The sequence below is a fragment of the Pan troglodytes genome, chromosome 13 (assembly GCF_028858775.2).
Source record: "Pan troglodytes isolate AG18354 chromosome 13, NHGRI_mPanTro3-v2.0_pri, whole genome shotgun sequence".
Lineage (NCBI taxonomy): Eukaryota > Metazoa > Chordata > Mammalia > Primates > Hominidae > Pan > Pan troglodytes.
In genome coordinates, this window is record NC_072411.2 from 99,126,970 (window position 1) to 99,150,583 (window position 23,614).

The following is a 23,614-nucleotide window of genomic DNA, read 5'->3' on the forward strand; positions in this document are numbered from 1 at the left end:
AGATCAGTTTCCACTTGTGGCTGAAAGTCCTGGAGGGAGCGTTCCAATTCTGAATGATAAAAATACCTACCTCCACGTGGCCGTTCAGAGCCGCATGGTGCAAGGCTGTGCGCCCCCCTCGGTCGGAGACATTGACACTGCTCAGCAGGGGAATGATCACTTCTGCACATTTGACAGCCTTGTTGGCTGCTGCCACATGAAGAGGGGTCTGCCAGTTCTTGTCCCTTGCATTGACATCAGCTGAGTGCTTAATCAAAACCTGTACTGCTTCCTACAACAAAAGCAGAGTTTGCAGAGGTCACTGACAGATGTTCAATCAATACTTACTGGTGTAAGATGCTTCACCAAACCCTGGAACTATGGAGAGAAAGGCTCCCCAACCCTACAGGCTGGCTCCAGACAAGCCAGGTAATATTTGATAAAGATCAAAAGAGTGGCAAAGATAAAGACAGAATCACTTTACCTTTCTTTGTCAAGCCAAGAGCCCCGGCACATCTCTAAAATCAAATAAACCTTCTAAGTATATGATGACGTCCTTACAATGTAGAAGGCACTCTTAGGCCAAATGAGAACACCCATGTGCAAGTGTGCATACCGGGGTAAAATAACCATAGACAAAAAGACCTCAGACATTCTTGGATCAGTTTATAAATCTTTGGTTCTCTCTGCCAACATCTTAACCCTCAGCATCGTGTGATCAATAAGTGGTCAAGACGGGAAGTAACATCTCTGTTACCATCTCAACTTAAAGCTATGAGTTGTTTCCATCTTTTCCATGTTATAATGGGTCACTTCTTTTGCCATTGTTGAGTTCCTTCACCTTCATTGGGCCTCCCACATTTTTTCTTCTATTGGCCCAGTCAGCTCCCTAACCTCTTGATCTATGACTTTCAACCCTGGCTATGCAATGGAGTCATCCATGCAGCTCTTAAAAGCACAGAAGCCAAGCATGGGCAACATAACAAAACCCCATCTCTAACGAAGAAAAAAAAAATCGACAAACATATATACAGGTGCAAAAGTAATTGCATTGCTTTTAATGGCAAAAACCGCAATTACTTTTGCACCAACCGGGAGTGGTGTTGTGGACCTCTAAATCCTAGCTACTCAGGAGGCTGAAGTGGGAGCATCACTTGAGCTCAGGAGTTTGATGTGATCACAATGAGCTGTGATCATGACACTGCACTCCGGCCTGGGCAACAGAGCAAGACCCTGCCTCAAAAAAAAAAATACAGTAGTTTAAAATGATTATGGAATTAAATTCACAGACATATGGAATATTAGAAATGGAGAAAGCCCTAAGGTTCATCTGAGCTGACCCCTTCATTTCATAGGCAGCTTTATTTTATAGGCAAGATGACAGAAGTCCAGGGCAATGACCTGTCAGCCTGGCTGACTTATGGGCTCTTGCATTTTCTAACAGGCCATTTTCTACTAGGCTTACTCAGTGAGTAGTCTCAGTCAAGCATCCTGACATAAATAGATTCAACAGTTAATTCTCCTTAGTTATTTACATTTTTAAATCCTAAAGTTTTAGTCTGCTACACTGGCTTAATACATATAATAGAAATTTAATATAATATTTTGGCAAAAACAAAGCTTTGATTAAAAACAGATAACTACCTTTTTAAAAACTGCATTTCTCTTTTAAAAGTTTTAAGCTTGGAAGCTCTTTAACTTGGTTTTACAAGGGAGTAATTTGATGGCTATTTAGGGAATTAATTTTTTTTTAATTAAAGAAGTCTGCCTTCTCCTGTATCACATATTGGCTAAAAATTAATACCCAGGAGCTTGCTCTGGCAGAAATATACAAGGTAAAAAAGAAACTAATGTGGGGGAAGGGAAGCTGAACACTTCCTGAATCAAGAAAAGATTATTTTTCTTCTGTTAATTTTTTTTAAATCAACTTTTATTTTAAGTTCCAGGGTACATGTGCAGAATGTACAGGTTATGTAGGTAAATGCGTGTATGGTGGTTTGCTGCACAGATCAACCCATTGCCTAGGTATTAAGCCCAGCATCTGTTAGCTATTCTTCCTGGTGCTCTCCCTCCCTTCTCCCCACTGACAGGCCCCAGTGTGTGTCGTTCCTTCTCACATGTCCCTCTGTTCTCATCATTCAGCTCCCACTTGTAAGTGAGGACGTGCGGTGTTTGGTTTTCTGTTTCTGAGTTAGTTTGCTAAGGATAACAGCTTCCAGCTCCATTCGTGTCCCTGGAAAGGACATGATATTGTTCCTTTTTATGGCTGCATAGTATTCCATGGTGTATAGGTACCACATTTTCTTTATCCAGTCTATCATTGATGGACATGTGGGTTGATTCTATGTCTTTGCTATTGTGAATAGTGCTGCAATGAACATAAACATGCATGTATCTTTCTAATAGAATGATTTATAATTGGACTGCTGGGTCAAATGGTATTTCTGCTTCTAGATCTTTAAGAAGTCACCACACTGTCTTCCACAATGGTTGAACTAATTTATTCCCACCAACAGTGCAAAAGCTTTCCTTTTTCTCTGCAACCTCACCAGCATCTCTTGTTTCTTGACATTCTAATAACTGCCATTCTGACTGGTGTGAGATGGTATCTCATTGTGGTTTTGATTTGCATTTCTCTACTGATCAGTGATATCGAGCTTTTTTTCATGTTTGTTGGCTGCATGAATGTCTTCTTTTGAGAAGTGCCTGTTCATGTACTTTGCCCACTTTTTAAAGGGGTTTTTTATTTCTTGATAAATTTGTTTAAGTTCCTTGTAGACTCTGGATATTAGACCTTTGTCTGATGGATAGACTGTAAAAATATTCTCCCATTCTGTAGGTTGCCTGTTCACTCTGATGATAGTTTCTTTTGCTGTCCAGAAGCTCTTTAGTTTAATTAGATCTCATTTGTCAATTTTTGCTTTTGCTGCAATTGCTTTTGGTGTTTTCATCATGAAATCTTTGCCCATGCCTGTGTCCTGAATGGCACTGCCTAGATTTTATTCTGCAGTTTTTATAGTTTTGAGTTTTACATTTAAGTCTTTAATCCATCAAGAAAAGTTTCTTTAACAGTGTTTTTCAAACTGTCTGTGGTAAAGAACCAGTTTTCTAAAAATAGTTATTATTTCAAATCCATCACTTTTGAGCCAATACTTTTGTAAAATACAATAAAAAGTAATCAGTAGAATAATAAAATGAAATAAAAATGAGATAAAAACTATAAATGTAATTATTTTATTATTAAAGTTAATGGGCATGAAATTATCAAATTGCCCTAAAAGTTTCTGACCACCTACTCTTTTCACAACAGATAAGATAAAAGCTCACAGTCCAGCCCCAGTGCTCAGGCATGCTGTGAATCATGCTCCTTCAAAGCCTTTGTTTGTTTCTTTTTTTTTTTTTTTGAGATAGAGTCTTGCTCTTTCGCCCAGCCTGGAGTGCAGTGGTACCAACCCGGCTCACTGCAACCTGTGCCTCAGTTCAAGCGATTCTCCTGCCTCAGCCTCCTGAGTAGCTGGGATTATAGGCATGCGCCACCACGTCCAGCTAATTTTTTTGTATTTTTAGTAGAGACAAGGTTTCACCATGTTGGCCAGGCTGATCTTGAACTCCTGACCTCAGTGATCCGCCTGCCTCAGCCTCCCAAAGTGCTGGGGTTACAGGCGTGAGCCACCGCGCCTGGACCTTTGTTTCTTTCTTAATGAACAAACACCTGTGAGGATTCTGGTATTTCCCCCAAATGGAGGCATCAGCCCAGTTAACATTCTGTTTTAGGACTGTAGGCCTTGTTGGATGACACCCTGTAGCAGGCTGTCCTATATAAGATGCAGAAATAATAGAAAGGAGGAGCTGTCATGGGATGTCATATGGGAGGTAACTGGACATGCCATTTGCGAGTCAGTCAATTTCTACTTTTTACAACTCTTTTTATTTAACAAAAGGCCACTTCAACCTTGAAATAAGAAGTAGAAACATACACTGTGGCACATGGAAAAGATGAGAATAGGAGGCATGTGTCTTAGAAACTATCATCCTTAATATTTGTTTCTTTACTCTCAAATGTGCATTGCATTTCAGTGGTCATAAATTACTCATGGAAAAGTAACTGTTTATGACTACACATAGTCCCTGCAGCCATAAGCAATGTCAAGTTTTATAAATTACAAGTTGCTTTAGATAGGGGTCAAAATGTTATACAACTGTCTGTACTCTCCACAAAGCCTGGCAGTTGCTTTGCACATAGTGTATATTCAATAAATTTGGGTAGAATAAATACATTGCTGTAATCATCAGCAAAGTCTGTAAGTAATAATCTGTAAGTGTTAATTTTACATTACTCTGGGCTGATGTCCCTGAGGCTGCTCTTAAGTCCTGCAGGCTTATGCTATATTACTGTAATCATAGCAATTTCATATTTTGTAAGAATTGTATAAATTGATGTCCAACCAATTTGCTCAATTAATGGGATTGTTCCTCTAAAAGTACCAAAGTACCAAGCACCAAAAAAACTCACCCATTATTTTAATTATTATTACAGCACAATTATTCTAAGAACTAGGAGTGCAAAGGCAGTTCACTGGAGACTTTGGGATATGAAAGAATTCTAAGCGAACTATTTAAGAAGTGCTGACTTTAACCATTAGGAACGGCAGAAACTAAAGTATGACCAGTGTTTAATCTCAGTTCTCGAAGTGTGGCATGTAGACGACATGTATCAGAATCTTCTTTTGAAAAGGCAAATTTCTGGGCCTAACCACAGGCTTCATTCAGAATCACTAGGGGTGAGGTTTTAGAACAGGAAGTTTCAACAAACACCCCAGAGAGTTTAAATGCACTAAAGCTGGGTACCGCTTGTCTACATTCTAATAGATTATAAAATGCTTACTTTCTTCCTATTCCAGATATGACCTATATTCTACACATGAACAACTTTTTATAATCACGAAGGTAATTTAAAGAAAACAATAACATTCTACTCTTCCATATAATGTTTCCAATTCTCCTGTCTACTAGCATTAAGCCCACAATAATGATCATGTTTTTTAGAGGAAAGGGTAGAACATAAGTTTTTAAAATTTCAACTGTAAAATAAAATGCTTATCCTGCTCAGCTCTGGGAAAGATCTGTATACCAGTTGGGTCTTCTGTCTGCACAGAAGCCAAAAATAGATGTGCTTTATTGGCTAGAACAGGCTCCATAAGGGTGCTAATGGGAATTGAAGAAAGCAGCACAGAATGGTGGTTAAGCAGGCAGCTTCTCTAGTCACACTTTCCTCCACTTTCTGGCTGTGACATCGACTTCGTTGGCTCCCTACTAACTTTCTGAGATTACATTTCCTAAACTAGTATTGCCAATAGCATCCGTCTCGAAGGGTGGATCAGAGGTTAAAAGAGAATAATATACAGAAAGTCCTTAGCATACTGCCTAGCAGATAGTAAGTACTTAATAAACACTCGTAACTACAACACTTACATGGACACAGTGTCCTCACTCCTACACTCTAAAGATACGATACAACCATTTTTAACTTTTCTAACCAAAAGACAGTCTCTAGAATGGAGAAGTGAAAAGTTCAGCAATTCTCCTCTGATGCTCCTCTCAACTGGTTATAGCAGAAAGGGCACCTGGGACGGGCCAGCCACGTCTGCACATAGGCCACAGCAGCCTGCATGCCTGGTTATCTCCCCAAATACTGTATACTAAAACTAAAAGCCACACTTTGTACACACTTTAGGCCCCCTGTAGCACACTTAACAATGCCTTCTACCAAGTGGGCTTCCATAAACATGCGTTAGACTTTCTGGGTTTGTGTACATTTCATTCCTTTCCCCTACAGTTGCTCTTTTCCAAGAAAGAAAAGCAAAAAAAGAAAGAATAAGCTGAACACAGGAAATAATATGAAATAGGCTTCACATGAACACTTCAGAATATTCCCACTGGCAGCCCCAATTCTTGCTTATCTATGTTAGCTGGCACTATAAAAGATGTTTCTCTAATATTTTAGTAAGAGCCTCTCTTCATTTCTTCACAGCCTAGGGAGTACACAGAAAAAAAAAGGAGAATGAGTTCAGAGAAGCCCTTAGGGAGCCAAAAAGGAGACAGTGCTGTTCGGCTCCAAGCTGTTTCCAACCTGGGAATCCCAGATGTGCCAGATGTGGGGAGCAGGTTGGGGGTAGGAAAGGGTCGTGGAATTGTGTCTAGAAGGGAAAACACAAGACAGCCTGGTCAGCATCACATAAGTCTTCAAGACTTATCTCTAGAGCTCAGTTATATTTTAGGAGATTTTCAAGGGGTGTGATTATGTCTTGATCTACTTTCTTGTCTATGGAGGACATAATGTCAGGCATGGATTCATATTTAATCAATATTATGATCTGACACCCTTATTGCTTAACATACTCAGGAAATGAACTTAGCAATGCACCTTATTTTTCCAGACACAGAAATCTGAACATAAATCTTGCCTGGATGAAAACAAGGCTCCAAAATTTTGACTTAGACTGATATCTGTGTTATATGCAATTGCAAAACCAGCCTTGATTTTGCAGGTTTCAGTGGCTTAGTTGGCTTTTAGTGTACACATTCCCATAAACATGCTTCAACTCTGTTCACCCTGCATGCATAAAAGATTATTACCATCAACATTCTGATATGGTGTATACCAGTTCTATCTTACCAGTTGTACACAGAAAATTATTATAGCTTAAATTGAAAACCCAGTCTTTAATGAATAACTCAAAAAAACAATTCTTTTCTAACTAGGCAAGATGCTAGAAATACAACGGCAAGCAATAGGCATGGCATACATTTCAAGGAGCTTACTGTCTAGAAGATCTTTTTAATTCAAATAGAACAACAATTTCTATGGTAGTTTTGTATTGTGCCAAGTTGGCTGAGTTGAACTAAATTTCCCAGAATTCCTTTCCCTGTAGTACTCCCTTTAGGGTTGGCCACAAGAGATATCTGATGAGTTTTGGAAGGCATAAGTGAAACTACAGCCTAACTGGTATGCTGTTGGGCACCAGGTAGTGTTGCAGCTTCACACGATGACACTAATCGGCTGGATCACCACGTTGGCAAGGGGCAGTGCCTGGCTTGATGCTTCTTCAGATCCTGCTGCATCTCCTTCAGTTTCTCCAATTCTTGGGCCAGGTGCATGCACAACTCCTTCTGCAAGTCACCCATGTCCATGATGTTGGAGGCAGTGTTAGACAGACCTCAGTTCCAGTTTGTCCTTGATCTCCCCCATTTTACATCCAGCTTTTCCACTGTAGACTCTGCTGACCTACAGTGACTTCAGGGCCTCACAGAATCCAAGGTGATAGCCTTACACAGACCACAGCAGCCCTACACACTTGCGTAAGATCTAATTCCTATAATAAATATCTTGCTCTGTATCTCTCATGGTGGTTCTGCTTCCCTGGTTGAACCTCGAACCCTGAGAGATCAATTATCTATATTTTATAAGCAAATAGGCTTTGAGGACAGACAGTATAGAGTTTATAAACTTTTCAATGAATAAATGGTTTTAAACACATGACCATGTAATATCAGTGCTTACCAATCTAAGGAATAGACCTGTGCCAGCTCTCAGCTGAAACCATATATCCATCTTGACAAGTGCTAACAGTTAAATTCCAAAATACCAGTCCAAACCTTCTCTTTTCTTCGCCTCAAATCTACTTTCTTTTCCCCAACTATTAGTTAGGAGAGGCATAAAATAATGGCAATAAGACTAAATTCCAAAGAAGAAGGAAATCTGAATTTAGGACTTCCACAGGACAGCAATGTGCTTGGAGTTAAGATGTCTTCTCCACCGTCAGCTCCCACAATGGTTACAGAGACTCCAATTTTCTTTTCTTTTCTTTTCTTTTTTTTTTTTTTTTTTTTTGAGATGGAGTTTCACTCTTTTTGCCTAGGCTGGAGTGCAATGGCGTGATCTTGGCTCACCGCAACCTCTGCCTCCCAGGTTCAAGTGATTCTCCTGTCTCAGCCTCCCGAGTAGCTGGGGTTACAGGCATGCGCCACCATGCCCAGCTAATTTTGTATTTTTAGCAGAGACGGGGTTTCTCCATGTTGGTCAGGCTGGTCTCGAACTCCTGACCTCATGATCCACCCACCTTGTCCTCCCAAAGTGCTGGGATTACAGGCATGAGCCAATGCGCCCAGCCGAGACTCCAATTTTCATAACAAACTGTCCAACTTGCTGTGACAGATACTAATATGAAGACATCATGAGCTCATATGTGACCCAATTATTTACAGTTCAGGGTTTGTTTGCATTTAATTCCTATCTGGCTAGTGATTCTTTTTTCCTCCCTGCAAACCTACAGAGGGAGCTGGTTACTTGGAGAAGCAACAAAAGCCTTTCTCAGATTGGAAGGTCAGTCCATCATTAGGCTGACTGGATTCAAACACACTAAAGATACTTACAGAATGCAGACTGGTTGTTGATGGAAAATGGATGTTTTGAGGATTGAAGTCTTTGAAGCTAGTTGAGCTAACAAAGATAGAGATCACTTGGGAAAGGTCACAGAGTAATGAAATCATCTTTTTTGTGTCTTTCTTTTCCACTAGACTACACACTTCCTAAGGGCAGAGACCATCGGTCTTAGTTTTTTTTTGTAGCTCCATGAGCTACAAAGAAAAGGTTCCTGGCATATGGGAGGTACATATTGAATTATTTTCCCAACTAAAAAGACCTGGTTCTTGTTGAAGAGGAAACAAATCCATACATATTTTTAAAGAGACACTTAAATTTACTAAAGACCAAGTGGTCTTAAAAGGCCAGGAAATACTCCTCTATGAAGGGGTTGGTCTCATGAAGCTGGTAATACCCACTCAGTCAGCTCACTGCCCTCGTTTTCCCAGACAAAATGGAAATAAAATGTGGGACCATGAGAAGATTCTGAATTCTCCAGGGTCTGAGCCAGGCAATTTAGGATTATTGACCTCTCTCATTCCATGCGGGATATTTGGAAGGAGAACACAACCAACCCCTTTTAAAAACTACTAAAATCACAAAGGGCAGCAAGAAAAACCATGACTACTAAGCTGTCACCTAGCAAGTATATATTAAAATTTCCAGATAGTTGCCAAAGAGGAAAAGCTGACACCAATAACGGCCAAAGACACCTGCAACTTCTGTATATTAATTCTCAGCAAGACCTTTTGCTCCTAGGTGTACCTGGAGAACATCACCTTCTCCAGTAGCAGAGGAGAAGCTGCATTTGGTAAACTGAGCTATGGAGGTCAGTCATCCAGCACCAAGTGCATGCAAGGTTTCAACCTCTTGTATCCCCGGATAATGGGCATCTCCTCTGACCAGGCTTCAAGGCTGACATTCACCAGGGTTCCCTGCCACCCCTGCCTTCATATTGATCTTCTCATCCTTTATACTTCCCCTGAGCTACCTGATGCATTTACCATGGTTTGATGATCATCCTCCCTGTCCCTGAGTGCTAGACTTGTATAAATAATTATAGATAATCTATCAGTCATCTTCACCCAAATTTCCAGCATTCAACAACAAATTATTTCTTGGATGCCTAGAATGTACCAGTTTTGGGATACATCCAGGAACAAAGTACAGATCCCTGTCCTCATGGAGCTCCCACTCCAACGACATGTTTGCTGAACTCAGTGTTAGCAAACAGGACCCACCAGCCTCCCGGCCCCTGCTCCCCTGCTCTGTGCCTCTTCTGTTAACAGCATCGCCATTTACCTACCAGCTTCTTTCCCACCTCACCTCTACTAGGTACTAAATCCTGCCAGGTTTACCTCTAATGAGCTCTCAAATCATGAACTCAGCTTTATGCCCTCATCCCAGCTGCTTCGGGCCTCTTTTGGTCTCTTACTGGCGCTCCTCCCTGAGACCTCTCCCCCTCAGCCCATTCACATGCTGCCACCACAAAGGTTCTCTGAAACGCAGATCGGAGCATATCACTCCCCTGCTGTGACCATTCTCCATTGCTCAGAGGATTCCAAGCCCTCTGCCATCTGGCCCAACCTCCACTATCAGATTTACCTTCTACTCTAGCCTGAGTTCCAGTTATACCTCACTGAGGCCCCCATTCACTCACTTCCTTGCCTCAGTCCTCCCTCCTTCTCCTGGCCTACTAAGTCCTTACTCAACCTTTAAGGACCAGATCAACTGACATCTCTTCTTGGAAGATTTCCTCTATTCAAGCAGGCAGTTAGTTGCTTTCTCCTGCAAGTCAATGATGATATTGTAATGATATGCTTTCTGCTTTGCCTCCTCCCCAGGCTGAGAACTCATTGAAATTCAGGATCATGCTGTCCATGTTGAACTACCCCAGATACTCCCCAGCCCCACTCAGCACTATGTCTGGCACGCAGGAGATACTCAAATAAAAGCTGTTCATTTTGGTTAACCCTCTTACATTAGAGGTAAAAGCCTTTTGCTTACCAGTAAGGATTCTTAATTCGCTAGCAAGACTTTTTCTTTTTCTAGGCACAGTAGGTATTAGATTAAATATGGTAATCACTCACTTCGCTTCTGGAAGCAACAGCCCGGTGCAGTGGAGTCAGCCACATGTTGTCCTTGGCATTTACACGAGCTCCTGGAATCAAACAGCACAAGTTAGAGGCATAGTGGGGTCAAGGGAAGCCCTGCCGACATTAAATCAAATGCTGTATCTTGCTCCCATTTGCCTGACATAACCACCACCTCTTCTTTTCTTTGTATTAGTCATGTGCTGACAAGATTTGATCAAGGCTGAGGGGACCAGAAGAAATCTGCTTTACCTAGAAATCTGAGACTAGACAGATATTTTGGTAAAAAGAAGTCAGTTTCCATGAGGCTTTTGGATAGATAGGACATCAGGCCTATAAATTGCTCACTACTTTCTCAAACTATGGGGTAGGCAGATAGGCTCAAGCATGAGCCAAAACCAGCTCACACTCAGAAGAGTGCCCATGCTCAGCTCTATGAAGCCATGCCATCATCATGGAACAGAAGCTCCCTGCAAATGAATTCACAGGAAGCAGAGTTCACCCGCCTTCCATGACACCCTCGCCATTCTCCATGATCACCAGCCCACCAAGTCCATGTCTGAACAGCTAAGACATCTGATATAAGCTTCCTTTTAGGGGGTTCAGGGTTTTGATTAGTCTTCTGGTCAGAGATGGGATGTTTTATAAAAGGGCTACGAAAGGGGAGGAGGAGAAAATATGTGTATCTTTGTAGAAGCAGTAAGAGAAGTCAATTCTAGCCTTAGGATGATGAGGAAGGAAGCTCATGAGGACAGAGAGTGGAGAAACAAATCAAAGAAAGTAGAAAGTAAGGCAGAGAAAAGGAAACACAGAGGTGGCGCCTCAGGACAAGGGCTGAGAAAGTGAGTCAAGGGGAAGCAGGAGCTGACTAATCTCCAAGAGGCTAAGGCCAGCTGATAGCTGGAAAATAGAAACTTTTTAAAAAGGCAGTGGACTTCCATGCGTAAACGTGAACTAGAGGTTTAGTTTAAGGCACTGGCTAAAAGTAAATAACAAATCATAGAGCTTACACTATTCTTTAACTGAAGAAGAACAAATGCCATCAACAGCATTAATCACAGACAACAAGAACATAATCCCTAAAACAAAGACAGCTGGAATGCCTCCCATCCAACCTCCACTTTGATTTCATTGGTTTCAGATGGAGTCAGGTACAAGGGTTATCATACTATGCTGTCAAGGTTGAGAGCCACTGATGAATTGTTGCTTAATTTATCCAGGTTAAAATTATTTAAATCCTAATTCCACTAACACCAGCTTGCCTGAAGGAGTTCAAGCTCCTTATGTCAGTAAGGACCACAGTAAAATCAGTTTGGGTGTGCAAAAATCAATAGGCATCTCTGGCCTCAGTAACAGGAAGCTGTGGGCTAAATGCTGTGGCATGAAATGAATGCGGTTTTGGAAGGACAGTGGGATTCATGGTCAGGAGATGTAGATTCGAGTTCTGATTTCAGCACCTGCTGGCCCAATGACCAAGAGCCACTAATCTGCACAGCGAGGCTAACAACAACAGTAATAATACTTCTCTACCCATTTCACCAGGTGCTAAGGAGAATTAAGTGAATAGGAAAGTGCTTTGTAAATTGCAAGGCACTAGAAAAACATTAGCGGTTCTTATTTCCAAATCACCTCCAATGTCTCATTCACCTCTAAATCTACGACTCAGATTTCCAAAGGAAGTGAAAGGCATGATCTTTGCCCCACAAAGGAAGAAGTCAAATAGGAAATTTAAGAACACAAAGAACCATCACCTAGAGACTGTAGAAATACATATCTTTTTAAGAGCAAGAGAGACTCAAGTGCTAGAGAATGCTAGGGAGAAGAAAATCCAGATGTGATTAAGAACAGCAAAATTGGTTAATTTTAAAATAAAATTACCACTACCAAAACCAAACTTTAGATTTCTTCTTCTAAATATTAGTTCCAACACAGTGTCAGGTGATGGTCACAAAGTCTACCTTTCTGGTTTAGAAACACAACATTTATCCCTTCAGATCTTCCAACACTCTGGATTCAAACCTTTTAAAATTACCTGCCTTTACGTCAGGACTTTTCTTGCATCATAAATAAATATATTTATGACCACATTGTGTGGTAGATTTGACCACACTGTGTTTCTGTCTAGTAAGCCGAGTGCACATTTATTTCTTATTTTGGGGCTGTTTCTTTGGCACCCATGTCACAAACATCACTCAGACCATATGCAGTCCTAGAGAGCTGGAATTATTTTTATTATAGTCTTTGGCAGAGTAAATTTTGTGCTTTAAATTTTTTGTAAATTCAAAAAACGAATGCAAGTAGAAACCCAAATGTCAAGACACATATGGAAAGGTACTTCTCAAAATTCGTCAGGGAGAAGCAAATGAAAGCAGCATTAACATACCATTTCACATCCATCAAATAGGTAAAAATGATAAAGTGTGACGAGGCCAAGATTTGGCAAGGGTATGGAGCAACAGGAAAACTTAACATACAGCTGGCAAGAGTGTGAATTGGTACAACCTCCTTTGGGAAACAATGTGGCATTACCTAGTAAAATTGATGACATGCATGCCCAACCACCTAGCAATTCCACCCCAATCATATACCCTAGAGAAACTCTCACACATGTACATGAAGGTTCACCGCAACATGTTTATGTCAACAAGAAACTGGAATCCTAAATGTCAATCAAGAGGAAAATGGATAATGACGTTGTGGTATACCCGTACAATGGAATTCTACACTGTCATGGAAAGGAACAGACTGAAGTTCTGTATATATAAACAGATGTACTTTTAAAATCATAACACCAAATGAACAAATCAAGCTGCAGAATTATACCTATGGCATAATACCAGCTGTATTTCTGTATGTTGTTTATGGATGCATAGATATAAAATAAAAGTTTAAAATATGGCTAAGGAGTATAAATACTAATTCTGGATAGTGATTGCGTCTAGGGAAAGAGGAATGTGAAAAGGAATGAAGTAAGAGTACCCATACAGCTGCAACTGTATTTTCAATGTTTTATTTCCTTAAAAAAAAATATAGATAGATAGATAGATAGATAGATAGATAGATAGATAGATAGATAGCAAATATGGCAAAATATTAAGAGTTCTTAAAACTTAGTGGAAGGTATATGGATATTCACTATATTATTCTCCATAGTATTCTGTATGTTTGAAATATTTTCTAACAAAATATTTTCAAGAAAGCTAGTGCATTTGAAGTTTTATGTTTCTTAATGAAAATAATGGGGGAGGGGGGACTAAGCTGCTTTTGTGTGTGTGTGTGTGTGTGTGTGTGTGTGTGTGTGTGTGTGTGTGTGTGTATGTGTGAAATGGAGTCTTGCTCTGTCACCCAGGCTGGAGTGCAGTGGTGCGATCTCGGCTCACTGCAACATCTGCCTCCCCAGTTCAAGCGATTCTCCCGCCTCAGCCTCCCGAGTAGCTGGGATTACAGGTACCTGCCATCATGCCCACCTAATTTTTTTATTTTTTAGTAGAGACAAGGTTTTGCCATTTTGGCCAGGGTGGTCTTGAACTCCTGACCTCAGGTGATCTACCTGCCTCAGGTGCAAGTATTTGTCTAGGATAAATAATTTAAAATGGACTTTATGTGTCATAGATAATACACACTTTCAGTTTCAAAAGGTCCTGTAAAGCCTCTAAAGTGTGCCGGTTCACACCCTCAGAATGTATAAGATTGCTTAGTTTCCCCACATCCTCATCAACACTTGATGTTATCAGGCATTAAAATATATTGTTTAAATTTTTTAGAGACAGGGTCTCACTCTGTCACTCAGGCTGGAGTGTAGTGGCATTATAGCTCACTGCAGCCTCAGACTCCTGGGCTCAAGCAATCCTCCTGCCTCAGCCTCCAGAGTAGCTAGGACTGCCAGCACATGCCACCATGCCCAGCTAATTTTTAAAAATTTTTGTAGAGATGGGGTCTTGCTATGTTTCTCACGCTGGTCTCAAACTTCTGCCCTCAAGTGATCCTCCTATTTCGGCCTTCTAATGTTCTGGGATTACAGATGTGAGCCACCATGCCCAGCTAGACATTTTAAATATTGCAAATCTGAGTCAATAATACTGTATTATGCACTTAAACATTTGTTAAGAGGGTAAATCTCATGTTAAGTGTTCTCACCACACACACATCCCAAAAAACCCCAAAATAACAAGAACAAAGGGACACGAGGAAACTTTTGGAGGTGACAGAGATGTCTATTACCTTGATTGTGGTGATAATTTCATGGCTGTTTGTGTATGTCCAAACTCATCAGGTTGTAGACATTAAATATATGCAGCTTATTGCATATCAATTATACCTCAATAAAGCTGCTTTAAAAATCAATAGGCCGAGCGCGGTGGCTCATGCCTGTAATCTCAGCACTTTTGGGAGGTCGAGGTGGGCAGAACATCTGAGGTCAGGAGTTCGAGGACAACCTGGCCAACATGGTGAAACCCCGTCTCCACTAAAGATACAAAAATTAGCTGGGCATGATGGCAGGCGCCTGTAATCCCAGCTACTCAAAAGCAAGACTATCTCAAATACATACATACATACATACATACATACATACATACATACATACAAATCTGATTGAAAAAAAGAGCATCTCTTTGTTTTAGTTTCTGGTCTAACAATAAGGTTAGACATCTTCTAATATGTTTGATTACTAGCCATTTGTAATTCATTTTCTGAGAATTACTTGTTCATATTCTTTACATATTTCTCCCATTTTTCTGTTGTTTTTTCTTATTTATATTTACACACTTTTATCATTATTATTATTATACCGCATTCTGAAAATGTTTAGTTTTATGCAGATCCAAATTTGGCTTTCAATATTAAAACTCTTTCAAGGAGAAAAATGATCCCACGCATGCTGAACCTCATACAGTGACACACACCCGGGGTGTAACGACACCAGCATTGTTCGCATGTAGCTTCAGAGTCCCTTGAGAAATTTCAAGGTGATTAGAAATGTAGGCAATGGCTTCTTTCAGTCAGTGTTTAAGTCCTCCATTCCTCCATTTCTCTTTTTCATGGAGGTTGAATAGGCAGCTGCCAGGAAAACCTCCTCTCCCCCATAACAAAAATTATTATAACAAAACCAGAGTTATCTGAATGGAGACGCAAGAAGCATTTCATCAGTGTCATCTCTTGCTGCCAGCTTCCTCATCCTCTTCCTCTGAACACTTTCAAGAGTCTTGTTTACATGTCAGAGGGAGATGTCAGATGGTTTTGGCTATGAATTGAATATTTATAGCTGATTTTTTCTAAAGGAAGCTTCACATTATTTACCTGCCTGTCAGGCACCATTGTGCACTGAAGGACACAGTCTGCATGTCTAATGATTTAAAGGCAAATGCTTTTTTACCCAAGGACATGTTAAAGCTTAAACATGAAAATAAGCACTAGGGTATATTGATTATTCAGAAACAAAGGCCCAATCCATCAGACATGATCTGTAATTACAAACTAAGGATGTTCTTCATCTTATCCCTGTTACCTCTTAATTTTATTTTCATAGAGATCAGGGGTGAAGTGAACTCTGGGCATCTTTTCCAGAGGCAATATTTCTGTTCTGTAAGCCATGTTATCTAGAAAGAAGTAGAATAAAGAAAATGGAAGTGGTGTGATAAGGGTGGACTGAGTGTGACTGAAAAATCTCACAAGCCAAAGAGAATAATTTCTTCCCAAGCTTAACTTATCTAAAGTTTGGCTTTTAATTGTTGAAGTAAACATGAAAATTCATAAAAATATGATTATAATATAACAAAATCAGCTTGCTATTGATTTTTTTAACAAACCAAATCATACAGCACAGGAGCGCTTCAAAACAATTACCATAGAAGAGGGTATGATAATTCCATGAACATGACAATTGCTCAAAACATTTAACAAACTCTCCTTGGAGTTGCCTTTATGGCCAATTTACACACCCACCAGAAAATGGCTTATTACTTTATAATTGCACCACATTTGTAGGCCAAAATCAGCATTGCCTGGTTTAATCACCCCTCTTTCACCAGATAAAAAATATCAAATTCATCCTCAAAAGACGAATATTTGTTATGCATAAGGAATCAAAAGAATGATGTGCCCCCAGCTCTGGAAATAATTTGCATTGAGAGTAAGAAGCACATTTTGAAAATTTTTGGAAATAATTTTGCAGGACTACCACTTGTTGGGTTGCATAAATTCTATGGCCAGATGTGGTGGCTCATGCCTGTAATCCCAGCACTTCAAGAGGCCAAGATGGGAGGATCACTTGAGGCCAGAAGTTCGAGACCAGCCTGATCAACCTAGCAAGACCCCATCTTAAAAAAAAAAAAAAAAGTAAATTAAATTAAAATTTAAAAAATAAATTCTAATAAATTTTACTTAGTAGTTATGCCTCACAAACACTCCCGCATTAGAGAGTACTTCCAGTTTTCTTCTTTCAACCCAGAACCCTATAGTCCTTACTTGTCCTCAGAGTTTTCTCTGTAGGATCTTTTTTTTTTTTTTTTTTGAGATGGAGTCTTTTTTTAATTTTTTATTTATTTTTTTATTTTATTATTATTATACTTTAAGTTTTAGGGCACATGTGCACAATGTGCAGGTTAGTTACATATGTATACATGTGCCATGCTGGTGTGCGACACCCATTAACTCGTCATTTAGCATTAGATATATCTCCTAATGCTATCCCTCCCCACCCCCACCCCACAACAGTCCCCAGAGTGTGATGTTCCCCTTCCTGTGTCCATGTGTTCTCATTGTTCAATTCCCACCTATGAGTCAGAACATGCGGTGTTTGGTTTTTTGTTCTTGCAACAGTTTACTGAGAATGATGATTTCCAATTTCATCCATGTCCCTACAAAGGACATGAACGCGACATTTTTTATGGCTGCATAGTATCCCATGGTGTATATGTGCCACATTTTCTTAATCCAGTCTATCATTGTTGGACATTTGGGTTGGTTCCAAGTCTTTGCTATTGTGAATAGTGGAGATGGAGTCTTACTCTGTCACCCAGGCTGGAGTACAGTGGTGCGATCTCAGCTCTCTGCAACCTCCGCCTCCCAGGCTCAAGTGATTCTCCTGCCTCAGCCTCCTGAGTAGCTGGGATTACAGGCACCCGCCACCACGTTCAGCTAATTTTTGTAATTTTAGTAGAGATGGGTTTCATCATGTTGGCCAGGCTGGTCTCGAACTCCTGACCTCAAGTGATCCTCCCACCTCAGCCTCCCAAAGTGTTGGGATTATAGGCTTAAGCCACCACACCTAGCCTTTGTAAGATATTTCTACTGTGGTCCTTTTTCTGTGCACTCTGCTTCCTATATCTCAACCCCAGTATCTTAACTCTTAGCCACTGATTGGTTCTCACTGATCTCTCTGACTTAATCCAGATTCGGCCAGTTCCCAAACAGAAGCTAGAGTCAGGAGGGAAATAAAGCCAGACCCTGGACTGGCAGTTGTAAGAAAGTGAAATTTCCAAGGGCTGAATTCTTCACCAAGACCTTGTCTTCCCTGTCTGCTCAGAGGCATTCAGGGTTCTATCCACCTGGCTAACAGGAGATAATGCCAGCAGGAATTTAGCAAGCTTGGGTTACACCATGCTCTGTAGGTTAATACAACAATGGAGAACACAGCTATAATGGGCTGTTCTGGCAAGGCCGAATTATTTGTCCAACATGGTAATCATTAGCACCTCATTCATTATTAAATTAGGAAACAGTTTGGTTGGATTCCCTAAAGGCTCAGCTGCCAGACACAAGCTCAGAGATAAAATCATCATGCTCTTGCAATATTATGAATTTAATATATAAATTGAGTAAAGGACTTTTTGGGAAAATAAAAGTCAAGTGACTTCCAAGAGTTTGCCTCAGCTTCCACAGGTAAATAAAATTGCTAAAAAAGAAAACTTTCCCAATGCTCCCCATGCCCTAAGTCTTCTTAATTTGATGAGAGGGAGGAGGAAATTTTCCATAGCACATTGAACCAAAATTATGCTAAAGAGATTAAGAGCTCAGAAATTCCAAGACCAAACAAGTGAATAGATTAAAATATATGCAACAGCTTCTCCCAGCTCTACTAAATCAGCCAGAGTTGAAGAGAGGCTGGTGGATTCTATGCCCTTGTGAAGGTGATGTGAAACCATGTTTGTCAAACAATCACTGGCCCCAGATACAAGAAAAAAAAGAGACTGGGTTGACTTCATGCTGCAGAATTAAAATCTTCCCTTTCAGATGTAGAAACAAGAACAACAACACAAAGTTGGCATATAAGACAAAGTTCTGAATTTGTACATTCATGAAACATTCCTCTGAGACTCTGAGAGGTGTATTAATACAACATTTAAGAGGTGGGTGGGCTGGGCACGGTGGCTCACACCTGTAATCCCAGCACTTTGGGAGGCCAAGGCAGGTGGGTCACAAGGTCAGGAGATCGAGACTATCCTGGCTAACATGGTGAAACCCCATCTCTACTAAAAATACAAAAAATTAGCCAGGCGTGGTGGAACGTGCCTGTGGTCCCAGCTACTCGGAAGGCTGAGGCAGGAGAATCGCTTGAACCCAAGAGGCGGAGGTTGCAGTGAGCTGAGATCACGCCACTGCACTCCAGCCTGGGCTACAGAGCAAGACTCCGTCTCAAAAATAAATAAATAAAATAAAATACAAAATAAAAAAGAGGCGGGTATAGCTGATGGGGACCAATAGATGTCATACCACAAAGTTCTTTATTTTATACCTCCACTGATTCTGCCTACAATTTTCCACGGGCCAAATTGCAATTGCCAGGGCAACCAGCCAGGTGTGCATTGGCCCTTAGTCTGTGCCAACACCAAACAATACACATTTGTTTGGAACATGGCCCTGGGACATCTTTAGATTTGTTGGAAGAAAGGCCTATTCTCAAAAGCACAAGAAATGCCATGTGAAATCTAACCTAAGCTCCATGTGACCATCAGGAGCGTGGGGCACACGTGTTTTGAGGCACAGAACACTTGTTTCCTGGGGAAACCCACCTCAAGAACATGAACACAACAAAATAAGGGCCGTGTTGCTTATGCATCACAGCACAATTCTTGTTTCTTGTCCACAGTGTTCACCACATCTGCTTGAATGCATGTCTCAGCTCCTACCTCTGCAGAGCTTACTTTAAGATGCTACAGTTCCCCTTTCCTTACTGCAAACAAAGGCGAAAACTTGCTATAGGCCTTTTGACTAGTCTGTAGGCAGTGGCACTTCCTCTAGATGTTAATCTCCCAAACATAAAAGAGGAAGAAGAAAGACAGCTTGTCTGTGAATAATCTACAGTGAGACATCTGCACATGCTCAATTCATTCCAGGATTTGTCTAGTAAACACTCAAGGGAGAAAGCATATAATGGTTTTGGAAACCTGTTTGGTGAGATATACTGAGCATACAGGTTTCCAAAAATTAAACCACTGGCATTTTTAAATCTGATGAAATATTTAAAATACATTGAAAAATAAAGACAATAGCATCACAAAGACCAGTATAAACACAAATCAGATTTAAATGTTTGCTATACTCCCTTCTAATTTTTTAAACATAAAATATTTTACAGAGAGTTGTAGTAGTTCTTTTATAGCCTTCCCTGAAGACATTTTTTACTTAACCTGCCTACTTAGAGGTAACCACTAACCAGAAATCAATATGGTTCCTTGCCTTCCATGTTTTTATGCTTTCATCACATAGTCACAGTCATGTATCCATAAGTATAACAGTATTGTTTTGCAGCCCAACTTAAAAATATATAAATATACAAACACATTTAGTTGGCATATAAATCTAGGGTGTGCATATATATATGGCATATATACAGTGTGCATATATAATAGCATATATAGTGTATACATGCTATACATAGTGTTTATATAGCATGTATATATAGAGTATATAGTGTATACATGCTATACATAGTGTTTATGTAGCATGTTTATGTAGTGTGTATATATACTCACTATACATAGTGTCTATAGGTGTATGTTCATGTAGACTTTAAACTAGTTTTATTTCCTTTTTTATAATAAAAAAATCAAAATATATCCAAATGTACTGAATTCATCTACAATGCTGGGCCTGACTAGACAGCCAGGAATTAGACTTTCAAAGCAAGATAAAAATGTTACTGGAGAAGTCATTTTTCAATAAGAACAACTTCTTGCATTTTTCTTTGTGTAAAGATAAAATCGCCTATCACATAAACTTCCATGAACATAACAAAGGAATTTTGCTTGGGTTCACTGTAGTAGTCAATCTGGTAAATTGGTTATTTAAATTTTTATTTGCAATTGACTTTTGAGTATAGCAGTTATTTACCTGACAAAATCAGGAGTTCAATGATCTCTGCATCTCCCAGAAATGCGGCCACATGAAGAGGGGTTCGTTTCTCAGAATCCTGAAATACACAACGTCAAAGACATACAACAGGTCAGTGGCAGCTGGAGGTCCCTTTTGTAGACATAGTAAGACGTGTCACTCACTCTGTGGTTAATGCATGTGGAAGAGTGTGAACACCAAACATTCGAGTAATTTCTGGTTATGCATTTTCTCTCAACATACCCTATAGTTACACATAACAAAGCATTCCATTTTCTGTGTCTGTGCTTGGTATTTGCCCACTTGCTGCTTTTACTGAAGCCCAGCTGAGGTCAAAGATGGATCATTATGCCCTGGATGATGAATTTCAACTTACAGTATTTCCAAACCTTCAGGATGGTTAAAAAAAAAAAAAACTAACCTACCATAGCAATATAGTTCAAAGCTTTCAATGACTTATTTTCTTTCTAAGGAAACATAGTAGAATGGTTCACAAGGACATTAAACATTAAACATAACTGTGGTCATTTTCTCCTTTCTATGCTTGTTAATTGTTGTTTGGACCACTGCCCATTCATGAAATACTTACTGAATGCTTACTCTATGCCAGAAACCATATTCTGGGGACAGAGGGATGACTACAACAGGCCTGGTCCCTGCCCTCATGAAACTCACATTCAAGTGGGAAGGCTGACAATAGTATACTAGACAATAGTATACTAGATACACATGAGATTATTTCAGATAAAACACTGTATGGGATTAAGTGATTCAGGAGATGGGAATAAGAGTGGTCAGTGAGGCCTTTCTGAGAATGTTGACATTAAGGCTGAGAGCTAAGGTTGATATTATCTCTGTTTTATAGATAAGAAGACTGTAGCTCAAATTTTAAAATTTCCTCAAGATTCCACAGGTATATAGCACAGTCAAGATCTGACCTTCACCCAGCAGACTTCAGTCTGTATCTTTGGCAAGGCATTGAACAGATTGTGCTGAAAGGCAGCATGGTAACATGCAAGGGAAAAAAGCGTTGCTTCCTCATCTGTAAATTGGCGATAATAAAATCTACCTTAGAGGACTGATAAGAGGACTAAAGATCATATAAGTAAATAAAGCCCTAGGCAAGCAGGAGATAAGTGCACAGCAGTGCTCCATATGAAGCCCATTATTGTCATTGGCATAGAGAGATGTGTGATATCTTTCCTCCAAAGACTGAAAACTTCCTGGAGTAAAGAACCGGCCTCACTCTTCTTTATCCCCATAGTAGCAGCATACTTGGTGCTCAGCATAAATTGGCTGAACTAACTAGTCTACATGTATGGTTTCTTCCACTAACTTCAATTGACTCCTCCATAGCAATGGTAACCAAAGCCCATCTGCTATGTCTTTAAGGTTTCTCCTAAAACTAGCATGTATGTTAGTTTCAAGTTTCTTGGATTCGCTGTTGATTTTAATCATTATTCCTTTCATAATTTGATTATATAATACATCTAACAACCCTTGATTAGCCCAAGGATATTATTCCATTTTCTGACAGTCCAGACCCTCTGCTCTTCCTCTGTCTCTCACAGATTATTGCTTTTAGACATTTCATGACTCATTAATATCTAAAACAGATGGCAGGCAGGGGACACAACAAGAATTGATCTTCAAACCAGTCTATTTTTTAGAAAGTCTGGTAAGTAGGTTTTATAAAGAATGCACTACCATTAAGTAGACAAAAAGGAGTTTGGATTCACTGGAAACTCATGTTGTCTATGTATGGCTGCAGGCAATTACTATGGAAAAGTGAAAATAGGGCAGTCATGCAACTATAAAATAATGGCATGCATTGGAAAATTCAGTACGATATATGACTACAATCAACCTTGTTATAGATATATCACCCTATCTTTGAAAATAAAGATTCAGTATTTGAAATCATGTTAGCTTATTTGAGAATCAAGTGTATTAATTTGTGCAATGAACTATATAAGCTGAGAACAGATTTTCACAAATGTTTTCTATTTCTATTGATAACCCTAGATGCATTTTCCATTTTAGCCTCATGTTCCCTTTGAATCCTCGCTATATCTACTTAAAATTTTCTACTGGGATTTTTGGATAAAAGCTATGTAATTACATGTTCTTTTGTGAACTGAATTGGTTTCAGGGTTTGGTTCAACAAATTAAACCCTGCCTAAGTGATTTAAACAGGGACTATTCCAACCCAAATTATGACTTCATTGACCTGAAGCAAAGGCAACTCTATTTGAGATCTTGGCCTCAAATAAAAAGCTAAGAAAACTCCAACATCCCTCCCTACCTTGCAAATCTGGTTGGCCTGTCATGATATGACTGGTTTTGCTGATTCTGTGGCCCCTTTTATGGCACAGCTTGTTCAAACCAAAGTTTCTATAACATAAAAAGGGTGTGTTGCATGAATACTGTAAAAATTCTTGATGATGAATCCCAGTGTTCCTGTTAATATGTGCTTAAAGGTTTCTGGTAGTTTCCAGAACAACTACGCGAATTGAAACTCTCCTTTAGTGACATGGCACAGACAGGTAACTGCAGAGAAGACTTGTATTTAGGCAGTACTCCTTTAGTTCTCCAAAGCAGCAGAACCATAGAAACAATCACAAGTGCTATTAAGACCTTAACCAACATAATAGTGCATTTCCACTATTGACCAAGGGTTGCTAACGTCTTCTCTTCTAGCAAGGAACACCTGATCATAAGTCAAAGCGTGAATGACCGAGCCACAGTAATCACCATGCTGGATAGAGAGAAATCAGCCAGGAGGTAG

The 23,614-nt window shown here is 39.8% G+C and overlaps 1 protein-coding gene across 18 annotated transcripts in view; it reads right to left on the minus strand.

The window, feature by feature from the left end:
- ANKRD44 (ankyrin repeat domain 44) overlaps positions 1-23,614 on the minus strand; it is a 351,835-nt gene that overhangs the window by 167,376 nt on the left and 160,845 nt on the right. For all 18 annotated transcript variants that reach the window (XM_063791430.1, XM_009443922.5, XM_063791432.1 and 15 more), the window contains 3 exons: positions 20,827-20,905; positions 10,492-10,562; positions 71-271 (listed from right to left, as the gene is read on the minus strand). In XM_063791430.1, the coding sequence (XP_063647500.1) occupies positions 71-271; positions 10,492-10,562; positions 20,827-20,905 (351 nt within the window). The remainder of the gene's footprint in view (positions 1-70; positions 272-10,491; positions 10,563-20,826; positions 20,906-23,614) is intronic.